We start from the raw sequence: 27,422 nt of genomic DNA, 5'->3' as shown, positions 1-27,422 counted from the left end.
GACTAGGTATCCATCAGTCAGACACCAGCTTTAAACTTAATATGGCAAATGACCTACTATGCAGGCTAATTGTGCAGACGGCAGGGCAGCTATCGTCGCAGAATTATAGATATGGCACGTAGGGGATTTACTAGAATGCTAACGTAATTTCAATTGTGGTGAAGACTTCGACTAAGCGCTTGACCCCGTTCTAAACTGCTAACAGTCCTGGCTGATAGAATTAATGACGCGCCAAAAGGCGGCAATTAAATAATTTCAGACCCTAGTAAAGTATAACAGAGGAAGGTTACAAGACATGAATCGATATCTTACAGGCATTTGCCAGTCTATCAGCATGAAAAGTTAGTAGCAAAGTTTGTTTTAGTATTTAACTAGGAGTAAGTAGCCTGTGCTGTGTGTCATTTAAACAAACCTTAGAAACATTAGAGCTTAATTCTACCCTTATCCCTCCAACGAATTTGGCTTTTAGAAGGCTGGAATAAAAACCTCTTAAAGATGAGAACCCTGCTTATTTTATTCCTCAGGTTGCTTTGCTTCCCCGCAGGAGCAGGTTAGCAGGGATTCGGTGGTTAAAGCGTCAGTAATGTGTTTAGAGTCCCCGTGGCCTGACTAGGCCGCTAAAAGGTGGTGGATGGTGCTCCGTATAGATAGTAGAACTTGGCATTATTATTATAGATATTAGTCTTAATTTTATACCTTTGCCTACATCTTTAAAAGAACTTTACTTAATTAATTATAATCTATTTTACTCACTTTAAGTAAATTAGATTTAAGAATTAAAGCATCTATCTATTAAGTAGACTGTAGTAATCTTTATTATATTTATAGAATTTAAGGTCTATAAGAAAAGATGTTAAACCTTATGCTAAATATTGTCTATAAGTGTTTAAAGAGACTATAATTACATATCAGTCTAATGTAGAGAGCAGCTAAAACTAGGAGTAAGTAGATATAGGAAATTAGAGACTAAGATGACTGTAGTTGCAGCTGTAACTAATACTGAGGAATCTGTCACCACCTTTAAGCCATAATGACCGGTCTTTTCTAAAGGGGAGGCAACGTTCAAGAACCTGCTCTCCAATACGCTCTTTAATTCAATGGCAGTGAAATGTCCTGCAACAGTACCATGAACTTTTGACCAACTAAAAGTTTACTGTTTCATTATCTTCTAGTTGACAGATGGTTTTATAGATATTTGTTCTCAAGTACATGCACTTATACAGGCCACTGAACTTCAAACCGGACAGGCCGTTCAGTTTCCAGCCTACCGCCATCGATGGTAGCAACACATACCAGACGCATCTGTGGCTCAGAAAACGTCTAAGAGGGACGGCGGATCCACACAAGCAGGTTGCCGTTGCCGTAGGCAAACTCCGCCCCCTGGACGGTGTTGTCCGCGCGAGTGCAGTGATCCATCACGAAACCAGCACCACGTGCGACGTCGTTGCTGGACACATGGTATTAGCACTTGGCCTTGAGCATACTGAACGGAAGTGTTCTTACCAAGAAGAAGTCGATGAACTAACGCCGCCGCCGACAACTCCGGTGATCTGGGCGCGTCCAATGACGCAGAACACGCGGGAGCCGTCCACTCTGCAGGCCTCGCCACCCCTGCGAGCGAGGTCGTTGATGCATGCCACGGCATCGGGGACCTATGTTGTCAAGTTAGCACGATGAAGATGACCGGCCCAAGGGGAAAAATCAAGGTCCTGAAACGTACGTAGGCCTCGGTGTTAGGAATGGTGTTGCAGTAGTAACGCTTCACGAGAAGGTTCTCCCCAGTAGGGGCAACGCTGGTATTCTCAAGAGACGCGTGCCAGGCCTCGACGGCCTCGTCGGGAGTCAAGTTGTCTCCTTCGGGGTTGGCGATAATGCCGTCAATCCATTTGCCGAAGGAAAACACCTCGACGGCGTCGGACCGAGTGGTGACGACCGGGCTGGCTCCGGTGAGCTGGGCAAGAACCACAGCGGCAACGGCGGGAAGAGCAAAGTTGACCATTGTGAAAGAAGGCGGAACCTAAAGCTTGCTGCTGAGGAACCTCGAAAGGGAATCGGGCTACCAGGTCTTGGAGACAGTCACTTTATACTCATTTTGCCATGAACCAAAGATCCTTAAAGATCCCTCAACTTGCCGTAGGATCCCGCAAGATCCTAGTAGAGTGAGGGGCAAGGAGCATCGGAGAGGGGATCGAGGTGCAGAATCCAGGGTAGGTCGGTAGTATTAGAGCGGTAGCTGCCTAAACAAGACGCTCATACCCTGCTAAGCAGGATGAAATGCATAAACGAGGGTGGTTTTATTGACAAAATATGCATGCACTGCAAAGGTGCCTAGCTTACTCTGCGGGCGGGCTCCGCCCACATGCGTATTGAAGAGACTCTCAAGGGTTGGAAGAAGATAACCGGGTCATCCAACAACCAGAGGGCAACACGAAGCTAGAGACAAACGAGGAACAGCTACGATTGAGGAGGTTATGATCAAGATGATATTTTATGAAAGAACAATGCTGTCAATGCTCAAATGCCGGTCGACTTATTTGTGGACCATGGTGGGCTTGCAGCACCACAACAGATTGGTACAATATCAAATCAAATGGCTTTAGACTATGAACTGGCCGCGCTTCTATTCAACGTGCTCTGCTTGCGGATGCTAGATGTATCCAGACATGTCTCGCTATTTCTAATAAACCATCAGCTATGGATACCTCACAGTGAGCTGCAAACTGAATCCACGCCGGATGGAGCCCTCCGGGACACCGGGGTTGCGATGACCCACTCGTATCCGGATTGCCGCCGAAAGTTCCGTCCACAACTCCGGGATGCTCTGTGTTGCAACCAAAGCTTGCAAAGCAAGGCAAAAGTCAAGCCTTGGTTTGAAAAATGGAATCTTTACATTTGATGTGTTGATGTGGCTTACAGCAACTTGCCTGGGCTTGTTTGAGCCATTTCCTTCGATAGATTTGGCCCTAGCCGTGGGTATAGCGACTTTGGGCATGGGCTAGATGGAAACAATAGGAATACACTGCCCATCTGAGGAAGGTTTGGTTGTTTAAATTACAAGGAATCTAGACGGGAAGCGTTTGAAGTCCTCTGTAATCATACACTCTACTCAGTCTTGGATATGTTGACCAGAGCGCCGAGAGTAGTGTTGGGAGACGACTTCAGTCCCGTCCCCTTGATTCTCTCTTGTCTCCGAGCCACAAGTCTTAAACTGCTCGGAACAGAAGTCACAGAAAAGACCCAGAGTCCAGTAAGATTAGCATCCGGCACACGCAAACAGGTGAAAGACCAGTCTAAAGCCGTTCAAAGCCGTGACTCCCGTCTACCCAGCATTTTCTCTTTGCTTCTTGTCTACACCCAACCAGCCCCTTCCATCCTTCCATACTAGAGAACTCGATCAAATCAAAACAAAACACTCGCGCTGGAAGATCGGGTGCTCTGAATCTCGCTCCTTCTTCCGACATCATCGCACGAAATTCATCCAAGTCAAACTTCAGACCCAGCAGATATCATTGAGCAACTGGATCATTACGTCTGTACGTATATTTCATCTTATCGTCTTGCTCCATAGTCACGTACAGACCTCAAGTTTACTGAACTTTGGTGTCTTCGTCAGTCTTACCGTCACAACTTTTCTTGCAAAGAGACTGCCCGAGGGCGCTGAACCTTATTCTTCACATCATCGAGTCGAAGCTATGAGGAAGCCACACCTCTTGGGCCTAGCCCAAGAGCTCATCGATGGAATTTTCGACTGCCTCTCCGAGAGACGACAAGACCTCCTTAACCTCTGCAAGGTGGATAAAAAGCTCCGCGCCTCTGCTCAGCGACAGCTGTATCGTCGAATCAACCTGGGACTATTCGATTCGACTGGACCGGCTTTGCTCATCCGAACCGTCATCGAGAACCCGGAACTGCGCGTTCTAATCCACGAGCTAATCATCCGACCGGCCGGAACAGAACCCGACGCACGGATGACTGCGGCCAAAAGCTACGAGGCATGGCCTCAATCGCAATTCAATACGTCCGAAATTTCTGATGCTGATTTGGCCCTTGTACGTGGCTGCCAGATGAGATGCAGGTCATCCATGGCCTACAACCTTACGACGATGCTGGGCCTCCTGTTCTACTTCCTTCCTCGTCTCAAGCACCTAGACCTCCATCAAATCGATATTTCGGGCCCTTGGGATGGCATGTCGAACGTAATCTCGCATGCAGTAGAACACGGCCCTGTCGAGTATCGATTCTTGCCGGCTTTGGAGACTCTGAGGCTGTATGGACACTACGACGTTGCAGCCTGGAAAGCGGGATACTCTGCCAGAGGCAGTCTCCCATCTCCTGTGTACCACCTTCTCACGCTTGCTGATCCAGACGTTCTGCATCTCAATTTCGAAGGAAATGGCTATCGGGTGCTGAATCTGTTGGGAAAACATCAGATGCTGTCTGCGAGAACGATCATAGTCGACGACCTGGGACGGGCCACGGGCCAGGCGTTGCTGGGATTCCTCCACCAGTGCCCACGAGTCACGCACTTGACAATGAAACTGCGCCCTCCGTACCATTGGGAGCACGACAAATGGGTGGAAAAAAGCAGCGAAGTCACAAAATACCGCCTCGACTCGACACTCACGGAGCACTGCCCCCACCTCGAGGAGTTCGTTCTGCAGGTCAACGGAAAGAACATCTTTTTTGGCGAGGACATGGTCGGCAAGCGCCTCCTCAACCGCCTCCCGAAGCTGCAGAAGTTGAAGAAGCTGCACGTACAGATGGAGAGCTTCTTCGCGGACCCGTTAGAGATGGACCGGAGCGGGCTATCCTTCGCACGCGCGTTACCGGCGCAGCTGGAGGACATCTTCCTGAACGCAACGACCGTCTCCCACGGCTGGGGCCGCGCGCTCTTCCGTAATGACCCAACCCGCGCCCTGTACCGTCAAGGCCTCAAAAATGTCATCACCAGCCTCTCAAACGCCCATCGCGCCCGGAGAATGCATTTCAAGACGGTCATTGTCGTCGCCGAGCGCGTGAACCACGCCGATATGCAGCGGGAGCTCAACAGAGACCTCTGGGCGGGAACATCGGTCCGGTTTCTGATGGCGGACCCCAAACTGGGCACGCTTCTTTGGGAGAAGGGTGTGACGAGCGAGTGGTTGGAGGAACAGCGTGTTCTCGTTCGATAAGGTCGTCGTGTGCAGCGGCAACTGTGAATCTAAGTTGCTTGGAGTGAATGGGGAAAGTACATGTCTTGACTACTCTACGCGAGAGCTTCGCGCGAAAAACAAAACGTACTAATGGAATAGTGGAATGACCACGGGGAGTCTGGTCACTTGTTAATCATCTTGTATTACTAGACATAGAGATAAGCAGACGTCGTAACCATGTTACCAACTCGTGCCCCCCGAACCCTGAAGATCGTGATTAAGTTTGCCTCCGAGTCCTTGGCACTCCAGTGTGTGTGTGATAAGGACAAACAATGAGATGATTACTCTGTACCGATTAGAATTATCAAGGTTTTGGGTAGCAAACTTTACACCCCCCCCATCAAGTGGTTCGAGTCGGCTCCGAGACCGGAACCTTATCCGGGCGTTGCCCCCATAATGGAGTTGCAAGTCCGCTCCGGACCAAGCCCGGGACACTTGCCGAAACTGGAAACGTCTGGCTGCCAGCGTTCCATTTTTCGCTGCCGCCAGATAGTTTGATTGGATGCACCTGAACATGTTCCACGTCCCGGAGCTGAAGATGTGGGTAAGCCAGTTTGCCGCATTCCCCCGTACGTGCCCGGTAACAGGGCCGGCCGGCCGGACAGAGTACCAAGATGGCGACAGCTTGTAACTGCCACTGACTCAATGCCACGAATGAGCCGCGCTGGCACGAATGAATCCTTAGTGTAATTGAAGGTTGAGAGCCCCTTGCATGGCACTGCACTACTTGATCGAAGTGTTTCCAGGCGCTGGCCAACGCATCAGGCCGGCGATGACGGAGGCGGAGTTGCAACTCCATTGCGGGCCCACGAGCATCCCCGGAGAGGCGTTTTCACTCACACGACGACAACTGTACCACGAACTGCATCTCCTCATGTCTGATGCTACAGCATGATATCCAAGCTCCAAAGAATTAAAAACAAGAGAAATCGAGGAAGTACAAGGTTACTAAAGATGTATATAAAGTGTCCAACCCGCCCTGCTGCCTCTTCACTTTGCCATGTTGTGTTCCACAATCTCTCCAACTCCGCTGCCCCCAATTTAAGTCACCATGGCCCCTTCAAGTGTCCAAGACCTCTTCGACTCGGAATATCTAGTCACAGCCAACAGTGACAAGTCGAAACAACGAAACCTCCATGCTCCAACCCCAGACTTTGGGCTGCTCCGCCGTCTAGTACCCCTCGTTGCGGACGGGAAAACGGTCCACCTCAACGCCGCCTTCATGCCCCCTTCAAACCTCATCGTCAACGAGGCGCTATCCCGCTTCTGCTCCGAAGCACTCCACCACCCCTCACCCAAGCCGTCCTGGAAAGAAGACGTCGAGGCCGTGAGGACGCTCCTGGCCAGGTACATCAACGCCGACCCTTCGACCATTGCCTTCGTGCGAGACACGACCGAGGGCCTCGGGAGCTTCATCCACGGGCTGACGTTCTCGCCGGGCGACAACGTGGTCATCCTCGACTGCGAGCATCCCAACCAGGCCTTCGCGTGGATGACGCTCCGGTCCTCTGGGCTCGAGGTCCAGCTCGTCCCTACGGACCCTGAGGACCCCGCGGCCGCGGACGCGCAGACCTTTGCGCCCTACGTGGACGAGAGGACCAGAGCGATCGGGCTGAGTTCGATCATGTTCCACAGCGGACAGTGGAACGACGTCGCAAGCGTGTGCGCGGCCTACCGCCCCAGGGGGATCCACGTCCTGGCCGACCTCACGCAGCAGGTCGGCTTCGCAGACGTCGACGTCCGGGACCTCGGCGTCTCGGCGGCGGCGTTTAGCCTCCACAAGGGGCTGAACACCCCGACGGGCCTCGCGGCGCTGTACGTCGACGCGGAAGTCATCAGGGAGACAGACCCGACACCGCCGATTGTCGGGTACGGCGGCGTGAGCAGCGTCAGCGACTCGGAAGACTTCATGGTGCCCCAGGGGCCCGTCGTATTCCACCCCACGGCCAAGCGATACGAACACGCCAACATGAGCTTCGTCTCGGCCGTCGCGGCGAGGGCGTTCCTGCAGTTCTATCTGGAGGTGATGGGGCCGCGGAATGTCGAGCGCCATCTGTACGGCCTCGGCGACGCGTTACGGCGGTCCTGCGCGGAGATGGGCGTCGACGTCGTTGGTCCGAGCGAGAGGAGACGGCACGCGCCGCACCTGCATGTTCTTCGACTACACGATCCGAGGTGGTTTGGGCGCTTGGAGGACGCAGGGATTGTCGCGACGAGGTTCCGAACGGGGATTCGGGTCTCTTTCGGGTTCTACAACAGCCTGGAGGACGTGAGAAGGCTGGCGGAGGTGATCAGGTCTGGGATCCTGAGCGGCATCCCGGCGTGTTAGTGCCATGAAGGAATGAAGGGGGAAGGCCATAAAGAGGGGATACAAAAGTCATCCCAAGTGAAGAAGTGAGGTCTGAGGAGAATGATGATGGGGACGCTGTTTGATTTTTCGAAAGGCACTGATTTTGACAAGGTGAAAAGTTTCTATAAGGAGTAACCAAGGATAACGCAACCAATTCATCTTAAGTTCTACCCGAACTCTACCGCCTACTCAGCTGAATTCTATCTGTTTGATTTCCCCCAACATCGGGACCTCAGTATCCTTGGACAACAGGTTTTGTTCGACAGGAATTTCTATTACAACTTTTCAAAAACTGCAACTGCAGCCTCTGCAGTGGATTTAGCACTAGCAGGATTTTGGCCCGTAACGAGACGGCCATCGACCACGTGGAAATCGTCCCAGATCCCAGGTGCACGTTCGTCTACATCATAGGTTAGCTTCATTGAAGTGTGAAGTCTTGGGCGAGAGAATGCCTACATGTCGCACCGAGTCGAGCAGCGACTTCTTCGACCAATTCAGTGCCCCAGCTTCTGAGATCATCCATGATCTTCATGGTGTGCTCGGCCTCAGTGGTGAATCCGGTGATCCTCTTGCCTTTGATGAGAGGTTCGTTGGTCGCCAGATCAACCAAGTTGGCAAAAATGGCGGGACCGTGACACACAGATGACACTACGCCGCCGTTGGCCCAGACTTGTGCGGCAATTCTTTGAAGTGAAGTGGCCGTAGGATAATCGATGAGGGCGGCATGGCCGGCTGAAGCATAAAAGATGCCATAATTGGAGCCATCCAGGTCTGCGGCTTTGGGCATATTGTCAAGCTTCTTCCGGAAGTCGCTCTCAACGTTTTCCCAGACGGCAAGATCTTCACCGTGGAGAAAGTCGGGTTGCTGCGAAAGCCAATCCGCGGTGTATGAACCCGTCTCGGAGGCGAGATCGACCTCGAAGCCGGCAGCCTTCAAGACATTGTAGGGGTGTAAAGCTTCGCTGATGAACAGTCCGGTAGTCTCCTTGCCCTGAAAGAGCGTCGCCTGAGCGGAGGTAATACTGATAAGAGCGCGACGAGGCAAAGTCATTTTGAATGTTAAAGTAGAAGAGAGGTCGAGTTAGAACCGTTTGATGTTGTATTAGAGCGAGGTCAAAAGACGAGAATATAAGAGATGAGATGCTCTTGGGCCTGTTGAGTGAAAGCTGCTGTCTGACAGGTTTCTCAAGTGAGGAACATGAGCTTGTTCTTATACCTTCCAATTCGGTTGGTGTACTATGCCTTCCAGGACGAGAAGAGGCTCCTTTGGGATAACGTGTGCATGCTGAGAGGAGTTGATCCTATTGGTTTATACTGGCTGCCCTACTCAAAGTGGTGTCTGAGAAAGGAGTGATTCCTATTGGACCTCGTCGACAGGCTCTCAGGAGTCTTTCCCATTGGTTTATCTTGACACAGTGGATACATCACTGGGGAGCTGCGGAGTTGTACGTACTCTAACCAACATCGTGAATCAGCAAGCTGCCGAATGACTCACCGGCAACAAGCGATACGGCGCATAGAGAAACTAGGAATCATAGTAATATCAGTAATGCATGATTACAAAAGCCTCCTAAATTTTAGATTTCTGAAAAGAAGAAAAGGCGTGTTTACCCTATGCTCCTGAGTCCTAGAACGCTTCTCCTGGCTGCAAAGGTTAATCAGTTGGAAAAGGATACCGTCCAATGCGTCTTGCGGGTGGCATATATGCTAGGAATATGCATGGTTTAACACAAGCAAGCCTATTTTTTGTGAGGCAATTGATGTTAATTCGATGCAGATGAAAGAGTGGTTGCTGTGCTTAATTAGGTGATCGTTTGTATCCCTGTTGAAGCGGGGCTTTGCCTACCTGTTATCGCCAGTTCTTGCACATGGATAGCATGGAAACGTGGTTTCAAGCAACTTCATACCCAGACAGGCGCCACTTGAAAAATCCTGGTTGTGATTGTCATGTGATCCCTTGGATCGTTGAAACAGGCACTGTAGATAAAGTGAGACCTGTAATAAGCTCCATTTTTGTATCAAGAAATAAAAACGTGTTTCTACCTGAACTGAAAGTCAACCTCCTCCCCTTACACCTCCCAAGATAAACCAAATCAAACCAGTAAGCTTGTATGCTTCCTTCTCTTATATCTCACCGCCCCCCCTGCTTCCCACTTCTCTTATCTCCCCCTTCCCACCTCCCAACAAAAACCAATTAAACAAGGAAGCTTGGTTTCCACATCACCAAAATTGAATCCTTGATACTCGCAAAGACTTTGTGGAAATCTTGCAAAATCAAAGACTGACAAGTCGTATTCCCTTCATCGAAACTCGCCCTGTCCGTTGCAGCGAGTCATTCTCTTTCCTACTTGCTTGGGTCCATAGCGCTTGATGCAAGCAGTAATTTGGCCAGAGACCCAGCGAGAGTTCTCGTATGATCCTTCTTCGTGCGAGTCTGCCATGAAGGTTCCGGTCTGGACCATTGAACCAGGGCATCCCCGGAAGGTGCGGCCGTATTTGCGATTCGTCCAGGGCTGCGTAACAAAGACTCCACGCTGGCCTGCGGGAATCGGGACCTGGTAGCTCTGAGACGTGACAGAGGTCCAAGTCCGAGTGTAGCTAACCCCAAAGGTGGTAGAGAGCCTTTCCTTTACCCAAGTGCCGTCAACACCAGCCGAAACAGACACGGCGTTGGAAACAGTCCAGCCACTCTCAACCCTGAGGGTAATGCCGGCGCCAGCTCCAAGAACAACTGGGGACATTTGCACGTCCCAATCGACGAATCTCTCCTGCCTATCCACAACCAGAGATGTGGTAGGAGAGCACCGTATCTGACGGGCCGAAAGTTCAGCCGAAGTCTCGTTGACAAGCTCGGGGACGAAGTTGAGCCACTCCTCGTCAATGGCAGGCTTCTCGAGAAGAATGCCTTCCGCTTTATAGAACTCGTGGAGCGCGGCTTCAGTAACAACATCCGCTGCCAACGCGGGTTAGCATCTCGTTCTTTGAGCCTAGAGGAGCAAAATGACTTACTCTTATTGCCGTTGATGAGTATGATTTCACCAGGTTGGAGCTCTCTTGTGGCTAGGTTGCCTTCGAGGATAGGTACTGCACTGGCGGCAGCAAAAGTCAGGAAATGACCAGCGAGTAGGGTGAACTTCATCTTGAAATGTGTTGAAAGGGAGGATTGTTTGTAGCACAATTGTGATAGATGCAGGCTGCGAAAACAGTTAAGAAATGCAGACTTTCTCCGAGCTTATATACAGCTCTGCCCCGAGTCATTCCCATACCTCTGCGCCTTTTGATGCCGGCATGATCTAAATCCGAGGCTGATCCCACATTAGCGCGCATGATCTTTTGTTCAATTCTCATATCGTTCTCTGGTCTAGTCTTGTTTACTATTAATTTGCAATCCCGAGGTTTTGGTCTGGATTCTTAGCATCACGTCTATGAAGTACAGGACATCAAGCCTGTCCTGACTCGAAACGCATAGGGGTCCCTCTCTTGCAAATGCGCTAGTTGTTGCACTTAGTAACCCTCACGCCGATAAAGCGGATCCATCCAAGCCTATACAACTGTGAAGAGTTCTCCGCGTATCTCACTTTCCGAAAATGAATTCTTATCCCGTTCTCGGTTCTAGAGGTACGAAGAAGATTCGGTACCTCTTGTCCCGAGGTCGAGTGGATCCAATGAAACGAGTTCATCCTCATAGATGTCATGGTGTATTATTGGTCTCACAAGGTCACTCGATCGAGCTGAAAGAACAGCACAAAGTGATGCCGTTATTCGTATTAGTGATGGTAGGTTCTAGGTTCAAATTGAAGGGGAGCTTCCGACGGCGGCCATGAAAAGGCAGGACCAACGAAGACATGATCTGGCCATTCGATCTAGTCGCCGTCTCCACTCCCCCATCGGAATCCGGTATCCAACGTGTGTTGACGCTCCCGGGAACAAATGCTTATCTCGTTTTCGTTTTGCTGGGCAACAATCCAATTTACCATGGTCTGCAAGATACTATCCACTTAATTTACTCAGATTGCGTCTACTTCCCTAACAAGCCACACGTAAAATCCAGGACCCGTAACAATTAGGCCTAGGCCGTTCAGTTTAGCTAAACATCATCATTGCTCGGGCAAGAGAGGCCCTACTTGCAGGAGTCACTGCAATGGGGCCTCCAGGGATCATGGTCTCGACCAGTTGAGAAATCAACCCAGCTAGCTGCGTATAATGACTCGTAAGATGTCAAGTGGTTCATCAATAACGTACGTACCTACCTCAGTCAGCCTGAGCGGTGGTACTTCGTAAGTGCATCATAATTCGGAGAAACAATTGCACCGCTTGTCTTCATCCTGATTATGGATTCTTGAGATGGGCCTGCGTTGAAGCCTTGTTCTTTGACCTGAGACGATGGCCCACGACATCAGGCAAAGCATCTAGGCCTCATTGTCCGACTCCACAGGCTCATTGGTAAACAGGAGATTCCGAGCTATTATAAAATGATCTTCCATCTTCTTTTCTCTTCGAAGGATTGCTTCGTCTCCATCTTGTTTTCTTCAGACATACTTTGTACACCCTACGACAAGAATTTTAAACATGTATCTATCCACAGTCTCGCTCATCTTGGCACTTTCTGCCACTGGGTCAGTCTTTGTCCTTGCATATGCCTTTTAAGGGAGACATGATTGCTAACTTTCGTATTAACACAGAGCCCTTGCCGGCCTGCATAACGACGCTCTTTGTGTGACCGGCCGAACACGTTCTCCTGTTGGCGGCACCCCCTTCAGTCCCAGCTACACCTGGGCCAAGGACTACGAAATCCACAAGGAAGCCACCGAGTGTGCTTGCAGACTCTACAAGGCTCGCAATACTGGAAACAAGCAGTGGGATAGGTGCCCCGATTGCTTTTACAGCCCGGTGTGTTTCGTCCATTCCTCCATTTCACCTTAGCCCACACTGATAACCCTTTAGATTCAACTTACTTGCCATTCTGACGGCTGGCATATTGGTGGCGATGAGGTAATGTCTTAACACCATCTGAAGTACTAGGAGTATGCAGCTAACAATCAGTTTCCTTCCTTTCTTATAGTTTGAACATTACTGCAGCAAGAGGTGCGGTGCCCAAGGTAGCGAGGCGAACTAGGGTACCATCATGTAGTTTGTCTAGGACCGGAAGAGTACATTAGGGACTCAACAGAGACTCAAGAACTCTGCGAAGGGGCTTAGAATCATTTCCAAAACTCGTAGGAAAGTGGTCCAAAGTTACTTGCTGAGATACCACCATGCCTGCTTGATCTCCAAGTCTAGGCCCTTGCTCTTATGCGGAATCATAATGTTGACCCCCTTCCCTTTCGTGAACCCCGATTCATTATGTTCGTCAATTGCCTTGGCCTCGTAGTCGTGCAGCCTAGTCTTGTGTATCAAAGCGGCCATGTTCCCGGGCACGAGATCGGCTTGCGTCATTACTGTCCTGACCATCTTCGGACTCTTAGTCTCCGAGATGTCTCTGAGGACGAAGATGCTTGAACGGGCCTCGTCTTTGGCTTCACAAGAGCTTGGCCTGTCTTGTTGAACAGAAGGGAGGGGATAAACTACGAGAGGAATTCCGTGTTTGGGATGGCGCCCGTTCACTGGATCTAAGTCGATTAATTTTCAACAATGCAACCAACGCATGAGAATACACGGGGGACAGTCACCACCGGATTTAACTTCTCTTGGCTACCATCTTCGAAGTGCAGCGCCCTTCTCTGGAATACCGTCACCGTCCAGACTCGACCCTTTGTCACTCTAGGCCACCGTCCTCAGCCTCTCACCCTGAATGAGATCAACAGCCTTGCTCGTCAACTTGGGCTGGACGAAGTCATTCAGCCCCCCCCCCCCCCCCCCCCCCCCCCCCCGCCGAAGGCGCCGGTGTACGGGAAAAAGCCTTTCTTTTCGTCGCCTGCGACGCAGTACTGCGAGGATTGGGTTAGCTTAGGGTTATTTGAAACAGTTTTGTTTTTTCTTATTGAGATTGAAATGCGAGTTCTTCTCAACGAGGACGACGCAGTAACGTAGGCAACCATTGGAAGAGCCGCTTGGCGAGCTGGAGGCCGGCGAAGAAGCCGCCGACAACGACGTCGGTGCGGGCGTTGGGCGATTCTCTATGGCTGTAATGATGGCAGACGACGCACACCAGTCGGGAGACGGTCTTGACATTGGACTTGAACATCATCGAGGTGAAATTGGTAGAAATGCGAGCGGAGTTAGGCGCTGTTGCGTCTCGGGGTCTATCGATCTTTCATTACAGATTGTCACTAGCCAGTGTCAAGTGTAGGGCGTGAAACCTATTCCGAATAGACAAAAGCTTTATCATGTCATGAAAACCAGCCAGCATCAAGGCTTTCCACCACATCCTTAAGCGCGTCCATCGGCCAAGGATGTAGCCGTCGGCAAAAATACAAAAAGAAGAAGCCCGCGTCTTGGATGAGCCAGCTGGTCGAGAGAAAGCATCGTAGGCAGACAGGCAGGCAGGGCCTGGCTGGCTGGCATGGCCACGACCGACTTACATGAACAAGGTACATGCATGGACGCAGAGCGCAATTTTGGGTTAGGTTCCGGGTCGATGTCAAAATAAAAACGGCCCCCGAGAACGGTGCTCGTACCGTCTCCATTTTTAGAGTTCTGAGCCAAAAGGGCCACCGGGCCGCCGAACATCATCCCCTTTCCCTCCCCAACACGTGACACGTTCTTCTTTCGTCGACATCTCCCCTCGAATCTCAACCATGCCTCCAGAAGACCAACCGCCATCAGCTAAACCAACCAAAAGGATATCGTGAGCTTGTTCCTGACCTTCAATAGAACTAGAGGGTCTGACGATGAGAGCAGTTGCAAACGATGCCAATTCAGGAAAGTCAGTCTCTCTTACTTCACTGAGCCATACACGGGCCCGTCTTCTATCTCCCTACATCATCGGTTGACGCTCTTTCTCGTGCTCTCATTCCCTTGTGCTGAGACCGTCCTCGCCGCCAGTTCAAGTGCTCCCGCACCGAACCATGTCAGAACTGCGCCGCAGCAAGCACGCCTTGCGAGTACCGCCCCCTCGACCGCAAACGCGTTCCCGTCTCCCACGAGTACGTCGCGAGCCTCGAGTCGCGCCTCGCCTGGTTCGAATCCTTCGTCCGCAGCCTCCGCGCCGCGACCCCCGAGGAGCGGGACGCGATGCTTACCTCAGCCGCCGCCCTTGAGGAGACCTCTAGCGTCAACGCCGGCGCCGGCAGCGCCGCCCCAGAACCGGAGGACTCGAACCGGACCGCCCCCGGTGACTACGTTACCCGCCTTGGTGTCCGCGCCCACTCCCAAGCTCACCTCGAGCTCGGCTTCGAAGGTTCCCACCAGGTCCACCAGGGCGCAACCTCCATCTTCCGCGCCGACACCCCCGACGACGCGGTGGCGTCGTCGCCGTCATCGTCGCAGGGTCTCCCCTCCTTCTCCGGCGTAGAATCCAACTTCGAGTCCGTCATGCAGCACTTCGGCCTCTCCATGTCCCCCTCCGACATCATGGCCCCGCTGACGCAGTTCTTCCGCTGGCAGTACCCCCAGTTCATGTTCATCTACCGTGAGGCCTTCCTGCGCGACCACTTCGGCCACGACCGTGACCGCGAGCGCGCCAAGTACTGGTCGCCCGCCCTGCTGCTCTCCATCTGCGCCCTCGGCGCCCTCGTCGGCATCGAGACCAAGGCCCGCAGCGAGCGCTTCTTCCTCGCCGCCGAGAGCATCGTCATGGTCACGGGGCTGACGAGGCCCTCCGTCGCCACCGTCCAGGCTTTCCTGTGCCTGGCGCTGTACGAGATCGGGAGGGGAAATTCGTCAAAAGGGTGGGGATATTCTGGTGAGGAGGGCCTTTCCTCATTTCTCTCCTGTAACACTCTTGATGAGAGGATTGTGACCGTCAGCGTCTCGTGATGGGGGGGCTGCCTAACTGACTACAACACTCCCAAATAGGAATCGCGTTTCGTATGGCCCAAGACCTAGGGTTCCAGAGAGACCCGAAAGACTGGGCCCACCACGACTCGTCGCTGGCGACAGACGAGGACGTCGAGATCCGCCGGAGGATCTACTGGGGTTGCTATATTTCCGACAAGCTAATCAGCCTGATCCTGGGTCGCCCAGTCTACCTCGTATATGATGCCGCCGAAGTCCAACCCATGGAGACGCTCCCGTACGTGATAAACTCCCTGTGCCGCCATGTTTGCGGCCTATCCAGGCACTGCCATTTTCACGAGCGATTCTCACCCTGTGCACAGCGAACCCCCCGAGATGGTCCTCTGGCGCCCCGTAGGGTTCGACGAGGAATACACCGAGCCAGCCCAGGCGACCTCCTCCATGATCCCTTACCTCCACGAGCAGATACGCCTCTCCAGGGTCATAGAGAAGATGATGTCGACCCTCTTCTCGCCGCGGTCCAACCTGAACGGTCTGAGCCGGCGGGTTTGCTTCGACAACCTGAACCTCGAATTGAACCGCTGGCGGGAATCCTTGCCGAACTTTGCAAAGTGGCACAAGTGGGGATCATCGTCATCGAAACCAATCCCCGGAGTACTGGCCCTGCAGTAAGTTCTCCTCCCAATACGGGTCTTCCCCCCTCCCTCCCATCTGTAAGAGAAGACGGAGATCTAAAGCCCCTCAGTCTCTTGTTCCACAGCGTTCGAATCGCATTGAACTACGACCAAGCCGTCACATCTTGCGGGAGAGACGCCGAGGGGAAGCTGCGGCTGTACTGCGTCACGTCAGCGCAGGATATCACGTCTCTGCTGCGAACGTACAGGAGTCAGTATGGACTTCAGCATGCTCCTCTCGTCTTTGTATATGGCACGGTGCAGGCAAGCCGCTCAGCAAAAGCTTTTGGTATCACAGAAGAAAGCCATTATCTTATGCAAATGCTTGGAGAATTGTCATCGGCATGGGGCCTTTCGAAAGAGGTCCTGGCCAGGGTATGGAACTGCTAGATACATGCAACGAGCAGCGAAGCGAGAGCCAATCCATCATTTCGGGGCCCCCTACTCCTGGTTTATATGTAGGAATCGCATTCTTGTTTCAAGAAGCTCTTTCTTCGCAACATTGCTCGCTCGCGGCGTATTTTTTGTGTCTTCATGCTTCCGACCTCGCGATCCCTGACCTCCACTTCATGCCTCTTTATTACCCTCCATTACCCCACACAATTCTTATTTCATGATGTGGACTCAAATCTTCATCGCGTCCCAGGACAAGTCCCACAGCCTGTGAATCTCGACGCCGCTCGTCACCTTGAGGCGGGCACCGGTTCCGGCCAAGGTCTTGTTCGCGTTTCTGGTCCACAACACAGGTTTCACGTACTTGGCACCGACGACGATAGTGTTGAGTTGAAGAAGCTGGTCCTCTCGGGCCTTGCAGAGATCCTGGATCATGCTGTCGACGGCGCGCTTGTAGGTTCTGGCCTCGGGGGAGCGGGCCGTCATTCTTCCACCGAGCGCCGGGAAAGGGCCCAAAGCCATTGAGGCATCGAGGAAGAGTTTCTCCAACTGCTCGGGAAGTTTGTTGGGGAGTATAAGCGTGTTGAGGTGTGTGTTGCGGATGAGGAAGGAATTGACTTCGATGCGCAGCTCCTTCAAGTTGACCAACTGAGGAAGACAACTAAGGGTTCTCTGTTCGGAACGGAAGAAGTTTCGGGAGGTTCCTCCGAGACGAAGAGAAAGCTCTCGAAGCTGGGGACAGTACTTGGGCAAGACGGCGTTGATATTCTCCTCTTTTCCGTAATCGGCAGCATATCCCTGGGGCGCAACCTCGAGGCGCAGTAGGTCGGGGCAGTGACGAAGGAATTTGCAGAGGCTCGATGCAGAGCAATGGCTGGCGGCCAGCTTGACTGTCGTAAAGGTCAGCTTCATGGGCGAACCAATGTCATCCAGATCGCCCCATTTATCCATGTCTCCATCAAAGACGAAGATGCGAAGGTTGGTCGAAGCCGTGAGGGCGTTGAAAGGGTGGAAAGGTCTAGCCTGAATCAACCGAAGCTCCTTGCGAAGGTAGAGTTTGGTGGCCAGGGAGAGGGTCTTCAAATTCGGCAGGAGGGCCGAGTACAGGTTGACGTCCACCGAATCGTCGGCGGGCAAGGGAGTGGAAGAAGCGAGACCAGCAGCCAGAAAACTGTCTAAAACGGGCCAGTACCAGTCCACCTCGATGGTGACATGCTCTACTTGGTTGATGAAGAAAAGCAGCAGGCCAAAGACGCACTGGATGTTGTCAACAGACTTTTGGGTGCTGTGGGCTCTGCTCAGGATGAGAAGCTGACGGTCGAGTTGGGAGAGCTTGGACTCGTCGACGGAAATGTTGTGCCAATCGCGGATAGAGGGGTCAGAGTCACGCTGACGGCAATGCCACTGATTGGCGCGGGCAATGAAGGTGCGAATCATGCCACGAAGCGAAGGGTTCTCGATGAGGCTTCTCGCGAGAAAGAGAAGCTGGAGCTCATGATGAATGACCATGTAGCGATAGAGCTCTCGCTGAGACAGCTCAAAGTTGCGGCGGTTCGTTTGGCAGAAACTGCGAAGGTGGCGATGGCCGCCCTCGGCGATGGATTCTTTGGCGATGAGGACAATCACCTCGTTGGGCAAGCTGGAGAAGGTGCGAGGTTCCATCTTGACCACTGGAAGCTGAGGTTTGACGGGCTTCTTGGGTGCCGCTCGGGCGCGACGCTTCGCGGATGAGGAGCTGCGGTTGCCCATTGAGAATGCTGAGGCGAATCCATGAGAAGGTCAGTTGATGGCCAAAATGGACGGAGGGATTACCAGGGATGGACTGACGACTAGAGGGATCTTTTGTGCAGTGCCGCAAATACTTCAACGTCAGATCAGGCGTTGTCTGTGAGCGAGTGTCGATCGACGGAGGACAGAATGTTTCGAGTCTGCCTGGTGAGGTATGAGGGACGAAACACGGGAGAAAAGGGGGACTCGGCTCGAGACTCTGGTTCTGTATTTCTTGACACGGAATCCTTCGAGGCAGGAGGAGTAATGGCTGGCTGCTGCGAGAACCGACCCTCGCTACTTCCCTTGTCGTGGGATCAAGGTCTGTGGGAGGAAGGAAGCTTGAGAAGAATGGACTTTCCTCGCATCGAGACCGGTCCACACGTGATGTCGAAGGCGGTGGAAGAAAATAGGACTCGAAGCGGAAAGCCCTCGGGGCTTCTGTTTTTCTGCTCCGGCAGTGCTGTTTGGGCCCGGCAGAGGGAGGAGTCTAGGGAGATTGGGGGATGGTAGGTGAAACGATATTGTGCTCCCGGGACTCAGTCGAGACGGGATAGTGCCGGGCAGCCATGACTGCGGTCCAGTAGGTGGGTGCTAGGTGACGAGGGGCAGTCAAAATCAACTGTCGTCTGCAGTTAATGTTGAGAAGGTCTTGATGAATCCGTGTACGGAAGAACGATAGGCAAGATGAGGTTGAATGTGAATTCAAGTGACTGAATAGCTGAGTGGTTGGCAGTGTTCTTTGTTTTTGTCTGCTGGTATTGAAAGCTGGCAATAGGTCCAAAACAGTGTTGAGAGATGGGGAGTGAGCTGTACCAAAACTAAGCTTGAGTGAGATCAAGTGAGGTTGAATCAGAGCGATAAAAGTGGTGTGAGTTTTGCTAGAGGTTAATGGAGATTGAGTGGGTGAGGTCAACAGTGGCCAGTCAAGGCGCAGGAGTAGGAGGTGAACAACATGTAAAAGAAGTTTGCTTATGCCTATAGATTAGCAAGCAATCAAGAGTAAGATGAACCTTGATTAGACTTTCCCATAGGGACACCTGTAAAAAAGTCCCCAGGCCTCAATCTTACACCCATAACTGCCGGTAGATCAGGCGCACTTCCTGGGCCCCAAACCATCTATCTCACTCTCTCGAGAAGTCTGTAGCACAACTTTCCCCCTAGCCTGCCTAACAGCAAGTGAGTTTAGGATACCTAGTGAGGTTCTAGGCCAAGGAAACCGGTGTTAGCAGGCTTTACTAAGAATGGTTGAGGCAAATAATCTTACCTGGTTTTGGGCGCTGCTTCAGATGTGAGATAAAAGAAAAATGAGGAAGAGAGGAAGAAAGAATCCATCTGTACGCAGAAATAAAGTGGGAGAAAGGAGACTGAAGGACAGTGGATGAGGTGAAAATCAAAAGATGGAAGGAAGTCGAATGGCCAGCTCCATCTCTATGCCCAAAAAGATTTTGTCTTCCTTGACCAAAGCACATGCATGTTCCTTTCTTCCCTTGAACTACCTTAGGTAGGTAGGTAGGTACATAAGGCGCCCTTTCCTTTCCTGTCTCCCACCTTCTTCTATCTTGTCACCCAGAAAGACACCGAACCACATCAGCCATAACCTCAGGCGCGAACGCGAAATCTCTCTCAACTCTCTCATTTGCTCCCCAAGCCTCCTCACTGCCATCCAGCACCGTCGCCCTTCTCATGTCCCGTTTGTGAAGCCCAAAAACCGGTGTACCCCGATGCAGCGTACACGTGTTATCCCACATGACCAAGTCACCCACTTCTTTCCATGGGACCGAGACGACGAACTTGTCCTGCGTGGAATGCCGATACAGAAACTCCAGCTTCTCCCGCCCCTCCCCCGCCTCGAGCCCCTCGATATGATGGCAGTGCGACGGCACGAACAAGTTCATCCGACCGCTCGCTTCATGAAGCTGCGCGATCTTGTGCTTGCTCATCGGGTGGTTTTCCGGCTCGAGCTTGGCGAAGAACTCTGGGCACGCCTTCTTGCGTGAGTGCCAGAACGAGTGGCCCGCGACGTATTCCTTCTCCAACAGCTCCTGCTTCCAGGACTCGGGAAGGTCGTCCCACGCTGCCCGCGTGTCCGCAAAGTCGGTGTTTCCGCCGCCATTCGAAGGCGGGATCTCGTGAGCGAGGAGGATGGAGTAGCTCGCTCGGCGGGAGTTGAAGCTGCTATCGACGTGAAAAAGCGTGTTTCCCTGTTCAAGTGTATTAGTCTCCCATCCGCCTTTCTCATCGCAAGGCTACTTGAGTTGGCGAACCTTGCTGATCTGAGCCCTAGGGTCATTCGAGCCGATGATGTTTCCGATGGCGTCGATGTTGCCCTGGTCCGTTAGCTCTGGCAAACTCATTCGCGACGTCGCGCCCGTGTCCTTTCGGGTTTCGAGTTCGCCAAAGTGCCGCGCAAAAGCGACATGACTATCGTCATTTAGACCTGTTGCCGGGAAAACCAGCACACCGTACTGGATTGCAGGTCAGCGAACTGGAGCTTTGGAACGGGGCCGTACATGTACAACCTTGGAAATGGCCGCCCTGATCTCATCAAACACCTCGTTCGTTAACGGCTTTGAGAAGTCAACGCCGCGGATCTCTGCCGCAAAGGTAGGGTGAAGAGGCAGAATCGTGAGTGACATTGTATGAATGGTATTAGCTGCCAAATCCCTTCGTGGTAGTTTGAGCCTGGTGTATCCGTAGTTTAGAGTTGTCTAATCAACGAGGTGACGAAAGTAGGGAAGGTAAAAGCTCGACTAGTCTATCCAACAACTCACGATTTTGACCTCGGGATGCCCGCGCCCGATCTACCTCAACAACACAGCGCGCGGTGGGATCCCAGCAAGCCCCTCAGGTCAGACATCAATGCACGACGCCGACTCATTCTCCAAAACCTCATATTACCGCCCCACGACATCTATATTGAAACTTTACCTTATCTCCCGTGGACGAGTCATTTGCTTGCAACCCCATAATCAACGCTGGTGGTCATCACCGCGACAAGCTTTCAGTCGACAGGGATCGTCCCTGTTCGCACGACGTTGTCCACGACTACCCAAAGAACTCCCTTGAACGCGTGACCTCGGAGGGGTTCGTCTCTTGGATTGCGCACGTCGTCTGCCTTTCCGTCATCGTCACATGTTTTCAACCTTCAGCACTTCACTTCATCAGCCTCCAAGGACCCCCCAAACCTCACCATTGTCGCTATTGCGGCCACCAAATCGACAAGCGGTCCGTCGAGATGTCGTCCCTCCGGGCCCTCCTCAACCCGATCCTGGGCCCCAAACCTCGTCAGCCAGAGCGAGTCCCAACCGACACCGTAATCCGGCTCTCCGCGCTGGACAGCTCCTGGATGATGCGCATGATGATCATGAGCTGGTCACTGTGCTTTCACGACGCCCTCAACCCGGACATGCTCCACGCCTCTCTCTCGGAGCTACTCACCGTCGGCAACTGGCGGAAGCTCGGCGGCAGACCACGACTGACAGTAGGGATTCTCGCTGCTGAAGCCCATATCCCACCATGGGCGGGACGGGACAAAACGCCGCTGACTATTCTCTAGGAAGATGGCCAAATTGAGCTTCACATCCCCGAGGCCTTCACACCCTCCCGCCCAGCTGTCCACTTCACAGTTGAGCCGAATCGCTCAAGCGTGAAATCGCATCCGCTCGCCTCAACCATGCCCTCGCTCTTCTCCTCCTCGAGAAACGCCCTGTCAAGTCCTCAGATCCTCGACACACCGTCGACGCTGACCCCCATCCTCGCCGGTCCCGAGGCGCCCGCGGCCTTTTCCGACTACACCACTACGGACCGCCCGCTGCTCTCTCTGCACGTGATAACCTTCACCGATGCAACATTCGTCACCATCACCTACCCGCACAGCGTCACGGACGGGATGGGCCGCAGGGAGCTCGTCGAAAACTGGTGCCGCGTCCTCTCGGGCAGGAAAGAAGACGTCACACCGCTGGCGGACCCGGCGTTCGATCCGATGGCGAAGGTCGCAAACGCACACGACCAGCGGTACTCCGAGCCGTTTCTCTGGGAACACAAGAAACTCACCGGCTGGGGGAAGCTGCGCTTCACAGCCGGTCTCCTGTGGTACCTCCTCACAAACCGTATCCGCCAACGGAACCTCTTCATCCCAGCCGCTTCTCTCAAGTCTCTCCGCCAAACCGCCGAGACTGACATCTCCGAATCCGACGAGGCCACGACCCGGCTGAGCGACGGTGACATCCTCACGGCCTGGCTCGTCCGCCTGGCCTGCTCGCACATACCCAAGTCCTCCCCCGCGAAGCCGATTTCCATCTCCACGGCTCTCGACCTCCGGGGTCGCCTCAACGAGGACGACTTGCCCTCCGACGTGGCCTACTTCTCCAACCTTGTGGCGTACAACTGGACGAGCACGACGGCCTTGGGGTTCTTGCACGGCGCGTTCGGGAAGGCCGTCGCGCTGATCCGGAGCTCGGTGAGGTCGCAGCTTACCGACCCCCAGGTCTACGCGTCGACGAGGTTGACGTACAACGCGGTCGCGGAGAGCGGGAGCACGAACCAATTCACCGAGCCCAACGGCTTCGTCGTTTCGGTGTCGAACGTTTCCAAGGCGAGGTTCCACGAGGTCATCGACTTTAGCCCGGCCATCGAGAAGGTGGAAGGGGAAGACGAAGGGGGGAGGTCGACGCCGAGGGGCAAGATTGTGTGGCAGTGCAATACTCCCCGGATGCGGATGCATCCGCCCTGTCTGATTTACATCCAGGGGAAAGACCACGCGGGCAACTATTTGGCGCAGATGCTGGTTGCTGAGCGGACATGGCGGGTCATTGAGGAAGTAATCAGTTCAATGTGAGGAACGGGTCAAGGCCTCAATGAGTTGCTCAAACATTTGGAAAGCTTCCTAAGGTGACTGGACCGCTCGACCTCGTTGATCGCATTACTTGGCCATTCTATATGTATATATATACCCAACATAAACGCCGCACGCCTCGCTACATAACATCTAATACAGAGTACGGGGCACCCAAAATGGTGCTTTGTCAACCTCGACTTCAATGCGGCACTTGTCGTTGAGCTCGGCGCCCTCGTCCGAGCACCCGACGACCTTGCGACAGTGCTCCACCTCCTGCGCGCTCACGCCGGCCGGGTCCCTGGGGATCCATATGATCGGGGCAGGGGATGCCATCTCGGGCGGCCAGTAGGCGCGGCGGGCATAGTCGGGAGGGTATGTCTCCGTGGGGTCCGGGAGATCCCCAGGGATCATACGGCGAAGGGTCGAGAAGTCGTCAAACGTGCCCGGGTGAAGCCACCGGAGGATGAAGCCGGGCTTGATAGACGGATCCGGGTGCATCCAATACGAGACATAGCTGATCGGACGAGCCAACCCCCAATTTTCGGCCGTTGTCTGAAGCTTCTTGGCAAGAGCGTTGGTGGACCAGTCGTTGACCGAGGCCATCAGACCACTTGCACCCTCCACGCCTCGGCTCCCGTTGACTTGATGCGCCGGGCCTTCGTCTTCGTCAACGGGGTCGAAGAATTCCGGGTACGAGGCCGTTATATCGGCATCGGTGAGGAAGTCGTCCTGGGGATAGTCCACCATCGGCCCGCCGTCAAGCTCTTCCATCTCCATAGCCAAGGCGCGCGGGATGTTGTAGAGCAGCGGAGAGACGGCCTCTCTGATAGAGACGTGGACGAGGGCCGTGAAGACGAGGAAACCGATCATGAAAACCATGGGAAGGAACGCTGAGCGCAAGGCGAACAGGCCGATGAGACAAACAGTTGCGAGGTAGACACCGACGAGGAGGTGCATCAGGGCGCGCGGATAGACGAGGCCGCGGGTGTCGATGGAGGAGTCGTTAACGTAAAGGAGGTTGTACTTGTAAACGAGGTAAATCAGATAAAGGCCGACGGTGGCGAAGCCGAGAACAACCGGGGCAATACAGCAGTAGCTGATGGCTGTTGATGGTCAGTACTAAGTGGCATTAGTTCGGGTGAGGGACGAACTTACCGATGACGCCCATGTTGGTGAAGACGGGGAAGATTGCTCCCCAGTGCATTGGACGTTCCCTATACCAGATTTTATACAGGCCGCGGGGGTTATCAAAGGCTTTGGCCATAACATGATGGCGAAAGATGTCGAACGCCCTGAGGAGGGACGCGGCACCGACGGCCAGACACTGGATGAGTATGTACGAGATATAGAAGTTGGATGACTTGGGGAGATTATCGGCCAAAAGATCTTTGGCCGAGAGGGGGTCTTTAAGAACCCGGGTGAGGGCCGCCGAAGCCGCCGAGGTCAGGGTCGTGACGAGGAAGACCTGGACGACCTGAAAGGCAAAGTAGGCGTGTTGAACGAAGAGCTCGATCATGGACAAAGACGGTACTCCGGCAAGCCTGGCACAACCTTTGACAGAGTTAGTCGCGATGCAATGACAGGTTAAGAAAACACATTTCTTACCTCGCAGAAGCCAAGGCACGATGGCCATCAAGAAAGACAAGGCTAAGGCAGGGAGAAGACCACTTATAATACCAGTGACGGCGTCCGGGAGCTCAGTAATCCAGGCCAGGAAAGGTAGTAGCTTGGCCAGAAACTTGATGTTTGAAACGACACCAACGAGCGCCGAGGGCAGAGACCAAAAGACAATGGCGGCGGTTATGAGGGCGTGCATCATGAAGCTTCTGACGATCCGCTCCAGCCAGCGCATTCGAACAGAGCTCCACACGATCTCGTCTGGACGGATACCGATGTAACGCGGCGACATATGCAGCGGTCGGTTGTGGGCCAGAGTCTGATATGCGCGCTCGGCATCGGCCTGGGAAGAGAACTCGACGAACGCGGTGGGCAGTCGACGACCCTCGCCTTTGAGGAAGCCACGGCGCAGCTTGTTAATCTGATGTGTCAAAGCTTTGATCCGGTTGCGGGTCCACTTGATTGTGTCAACTCGACGGAAGAAGTTGGCGAGGGGCCGGTGGTAAGGGCGCTCGCTGGCACCGATCCATTGTGCGGCCACGGAGCCGTTGACGTCCGGAAGAACGATGCTCTCCTGCAAGGGGTGCCCCTTCTCGGGGTCCTCTGAGCGCTCGGAACCACCAGCACTCGAGCGCGGACTCGGAACGGTTTCCGGTTCCGCCTCAGCAGCCGCCTTCAGCTGTTTGTTCCGCCGTCTGTTCGCCATCTTGATCAGGCGGATCTCAGCCTTCTCCAGCCGCAATGCGGTCTCGTCTCGCTCCTTGACGAGCCTCTCCAAGTCGCTCGTATCGCGGGGGATCCAAACGTTCTTGACGGTGTCGCCGAAGAGTTTCCGAAGGCGAGCGGCATCCTGGTACTTTGGTGGGACGCAACTGAACATGACTGTCCGAGATGAGAGACGCTTAGAGTAGTAAGGTGACAAGAGATAGGCATGTCGAAGATTAATGTAGTAAATGCATTCACGGTAGATTGTGAAGAGGATGAATCCTTGACACACGTTAGCGCTTGGACGGAAACGCGGCATCGAACCACATACCAAAGAAGACCCAGGCGACGAAGGCGTGGATGAAGAAAATGTGCGGGTCTTCGACATTGCCAATGGTGATGCGGTCCAGCTGCGACAGTCCACCGGAGCCATTGGCGTGGATTACCATCAACGTCGGCCACGTGATACAGCAGCCGACGAGGCATATCAGGACGAGAACCTTCAGGTAGCGGAGAAACAGAAAGGCGTCCAAGGAAGAGCGGTTGAGGATCTCGGTGTCCGGAATGGCCCAGAATGGCTTCACCCAATCCAACCACCCCACCGGCAGCGGTGTGCTCTGTTCACTGTGGCATGGTCAGTTCGCAGGTCATGGGAACCAACGCAAGAAGACGGCGTACTGAGAGAAAAAGTTCCCGAGAATCGTGCGAGGCGAGTAGACTCGCAGACTCCTGCGACGCAGAGCCCAGAAGATGAGCAGGCAGACGGCGGTATAGATGAGCACAGGTATAAGAGTGCTGACGAGGGACATCAACGACGACGAGTCAGAGTCGCTCAGCTGCAGCTTGCTGATGGTCCCGCCCGTCGAGTTGTTGCGGGCGGAACCGACTCGGTCATCACCCTCCCCATTGAGCGGCTGCTGGCGGTCAGTCGGCGGTCTCGGCGGACGGCAGGTGTCGGGAATGTCTTACAATGTCCATCGTACTGGACCCTACACATGTCTTGATTGAGGTACCGGATCCCTATTTGGAGCCCGGCGGGCGACGTCGTGAGGTGGGATTTGATATCGAGTTGTGGTGGGACGGCGAAGCGAAGAGTGTGCTGACGATGAATCCGGGCGTGGGGGAATCGCCTCATTAAAATCAGGCGTTTGCCCCGGCCAAGTTTGCTAGCTTAGCGCGATGACGGGTCCTCAATTGGTCATTGGGGGTGTGGCTGGGCCCGTTGGCCGTTGCCGTTGGCCGTCTGCAAAGGTCCAGATCGGAATAGCGTGGCAATGATGTGTTCAGGAAGGCCAATAACAAGTCAGAACCGGCCAGAGCCTATGCAGCAGCGTGCAGACCGATGGTTCTCGATTCCGTCTGATAGTTGAGTACCAGTGGTCAAGTTCGGATGGTGATGAGCGGACAGTTTGATGGGCAATGGCAGGCGGCAGAACAAAGAAGCTGAGGAAAACGTGCGCAAGAGAAGGGGTGGGTGGGGAGGAACAGTGGCTATGGTCCCCTGGCCGTTCCTCTTCCAAGACCAAAACGTGCTAGACATGGGCCTGGACCCGCCCCTTAGAACAACCGTCACCTCCATTTTATTGGCTGCCTCCCAGATAGCTTAATCAATGCTTATCAATTGGTCGACAAGCTACCCAATTGACTTTCGTGGAAATGTCGCTGTTCAGGGGTCTTGCTGACGGTGTCGTCGCCATCTTGATTACATAATCTCTTGCCCAGCGGAGGAGGAACTCCCACCGCGAGCAACACATTCCGGATCAGAGGAGAGAATCGATCCCACTCATCAACCTTAACTCTAAATCCTCCTCAGGACGGAGTTAGCTCTGATTGTTTTCGACAGAGATTGGCAAATGTTTCCTTCAACCTTCAACTGCCCTCGCCCTCCGCTCTTGCTTTGAGATCGCTCACCGGACGTGTTTGTTCTGCCGAGAGGCTGGTGACGGCACATGGCAGATCCCAGTGCTTTTGTATGCGGGCGTTGTGTA

General features: G+C 53.5%; 11 protein-coding genes across 11 annotated transcripts; 5 read left to right on the top strand and 6 right to left on the bottom strand.

Moving 5' to 3' along the window:
* Nucleotides 1-1,160: 1,160 nt before the first annotated feature.
* Nucleotides 1,161-2,038, bottom strand: CDEST_11633 (uncharacterized protein). Its single transcript, XM_062927789.1, has 3 exons — nucleotides 1,721-2,038; nucleotides 1,504-1,652; nucleotides 1,161-1,447 (listed from the first exon to the last, which is right to left on the bottom strand). Exons 1-3 carry the CDS (start codon nucleotides 1,997-1,999, stop codon nucleotides 1,321-1,323), a joined length of 555 nt encoding a protein of 184 aa, XP_062783840.1. The 5' UTR covers nucleotides 2,000-2,038; the 3' UTR covers nucleotides 1,161-1,320.
* A 1,654-nt stretch (nucleotides 2,039-3,692) lies between these two features.
* Nucleotides 3,693-5,171, top strand: CDEST_11632 (uncharacterized protein; the record flags this gene model as incomplete). Its single annotated transcript, XM_062927788.1, has 1 exon — nucleotides 3,693-5,171. One exon carries the CDS (start codon nucleotides 3,693-3,695, stop codon nucleotides 5,169-5,171), a length of 1,479 nt encoding a protein of 492 aa, XP_062783839.1.
* A 1,035-nt stretch (nucleotides 5,172-6,206) lies between these two features.
* CDEST_11631 (Putative aminotransferase class V domain, pyridoxal phosphate-dependent transferase, major) lies at nucleotides 6,207-7,527 on the top strand. Its single transcript, XM_062927787.1, has one exon. It carries the CDS (start codon nucleotides 6,244-6,246, stop codon nucleotides 7,519-7,521), a length of 1,278 nt encoding a protein of 425 aa, XP_062783838.1. The 5' UTR covers nucleotides 6,207-6,243; the 3' UTR covers nucleotides 7,522-7,527.
* A 1-nt stretch (nucleotide 7,528) lies between these two features.
* On the bottom strand, nucleotides 7,529-8,702 carry CDEST_11630 (Putative class I glutamine amidotransferase). Its single transcript, XM_062927786.1, has 2 exons — nucleotides 7,999-8,702; nucleotides 7,529-7,942 (listed from the first exon to the last, which is right to left on the bottom strand). The coding sequence occupies exons 1-2, from the start codon at nucleotides 8,591-8,593 to the stop codon at nucleotides 7,818-7,820; spliced, it is 720 nt and encodes a 239-aa protein (XP_062783837.1). The 5' UTR covers nucleotides 8,594-8,702; the 3' UTR covers nucleotides 7,529-7,817.
* A 1,140-nt stretch (nucleotides 8,703-9,842) lies between these two features.
* CDEST_11629 (uncharacterized protein) lies at nucleotides 9,843-10,681 on the bottom strand (the record flags this gene model as incomplete). The annotated part of the gene is made up of 2 exons (XM_062927785.1): nucleotides 9,843-10,495; nucleotides 10,552-10,681. The coding sequence occupies 2 exons, from the start codon at nucleotides 10,679-10,681 to the stop codon at nucleotides 9,843-9,845; spliced, it is 783 nt and encodes a 260-aa protein (XP_062783836.1).
* A 1,430-nt stretch (nucleotides 10,682-12,111) lies between these two features.
* On the top strand, nucleotides 12,112-13,041 carry CDEST_11628 (uncharacterized protein; the record flags this gene model as incomplete). Its single annotated transcript, XM_062927784.1, has 3 exons — nucleotides 12,112-12,158; nucleotides 12,225-12,432; nucleotides 12,823-13,041. The coding sequence occupies 3 exons, from the start codon at nucleotides 12,112-12,114 to the stop codon at nucleotides 13,039-13,041; spliced, it is 474 nt and encodes a 157-aa protein (XP_062783835.1).
* A 1,238-nt stretch (nucleotides 13,042-14,279) lies between these two features.
* On the top strand, nucleotides 14,280-16,502 carry CDEST_11627 (uncharacterized protein; the record flags this gene model as incomplete). The annotated part of the gene is made up of 6 exons (XM_062927783.1): nucleotides 14,280-14,329; nucleotides 14,383-14,407; nucleotides 14,527-15,385; nucleotides 15,499-15,715; nucleotides 15,801-16,106; nucleotides 16,184-16,502. 6 exons carry the CDS (start codon nucleotides 14,280-14,282, stop codon nucleotides 16,500-16,502), a joined length of 1,776 nt encoding a protein of 591 aa, XP_062783834.1.
* A 234-nt stretch (nucleotides 16,503-16,736) lies between these two features.
* On the bottom strand, nucleotides 16,737-18,254 carry CDEST_11626 (Putative leucine-rich repeat domain superfamily; the record flags this gene model as incomplete). The annotated part of the gene is made up of 1 exon (XM_062927782.1): nucleotides 16,737-18,254. The coding sequence occupies one exon, from the start codon at nucleotides 18,252-18,254 to the stop codon at nucleotides 16,737-16,739; it is 1,518 nt and encodes a 505-aa protein (XP_062783833.1).
* A 1,550-nt stretch (nucleotides 18,255-19,804) lies between these two features.
* On the bottom strand, nucleotides 19,805-21,001 carry CDEST_11625 (Putative TauD/TfdA-like domain, taurine dioxygenase TauD-like superfamily). Its single transcript, XM_062927781.1, has 3 exons — nucleotides 20,792-21,001; nucleotides 20,540-20,740; nucleotides 19,805-20,476 (listed from the first exon to the last, which is right to left on the bottom strand). The coding sequence occupies exons 1-3, from the start codon at nucleotides 20,909-20,911 to the stop codon at nucleotides 19,838-19,840; spliced, it is 960 nt and encodes a 319-aa protein (XP_062783832.1). The 5' UTR covers nucleotides 20,912-21,001; the 3' UTR covers nucleotides 19,805-19,837.
* A 244-nt stretch (nucleotides 21,002-21,245) lies between these two features.
* CDEST_11624 (Putative chloramphenicol acetyltransferase-like domain superfamily) lies at nucleotides 21,246-23,113 on the top strand. The gene is made up of 2 exons (XM_062927780.1): nucleotides 21,246-21,756; nucleotides 21,832-23,113. Exons 1-2 carry the CDS (start codon nucleotides 21,511-21,513, stop codon nucleotides 23,110-23,112), a joined length of 1,527 nt encoding a protein of 508 aa, XP_062783831.1. The 5' UTR covers nucleotides 21,246-21,510; the 3' UTR covers nucleotide 23,113.
* A 1-nt stretch (nucleotide 23,114) lies between these two features.
* CDEST_11623 (Putative CSC1/OSCA1-like, 7TM region, 10TM putative phosphate transporter, extracellular tail) lies at nucleotides 23,115-26,508 on the bottom strand. Its single transcript, XM_062927779.1, has 6 exons — nucleotides 26,404-26,508; nucleotides 26,113-26,348; nucleotides 25,766-26,058; nucleotides 24,718-25,716; nucleotides 24,268-24,663; nucleotides 23,115-24,215 (listed from the first exon to the last, which is right to left on the bottom strand). Exons 1-6 carry the CDS (start codon nucleotides 26,410-26,412, stop codon nucleotides 23,263-23,265), a joined length of 2,886 nt encoding a protein of 961 aa, XP_062783830.1. The 5' UTR covers nucleotides 26,413-26,508; the 3' UTR covers nucleotides 23,115-23,262.
* Nucleotides 26,509-27,422: the final 914 nt, after the last annotated feature.

Source organism: Colletotrichum destructivum, chromosome 7, assembly GCF_034447905.1.
Source record: "Colletotrichum destructivum chromosome 7, complete sequence".
NCBI classification, from domain to species: Eukaryota; Fungi; Ascomycota; class Sordariomycetes; order Glomerellales; family Glomerellaceae; genus Colletotrichum; species Colletotrichum destructivum.
Note: the sequence above shows the minus strand (reverse complement) of the source record. Positions and strands in the feature narration are given on the sequence as shown.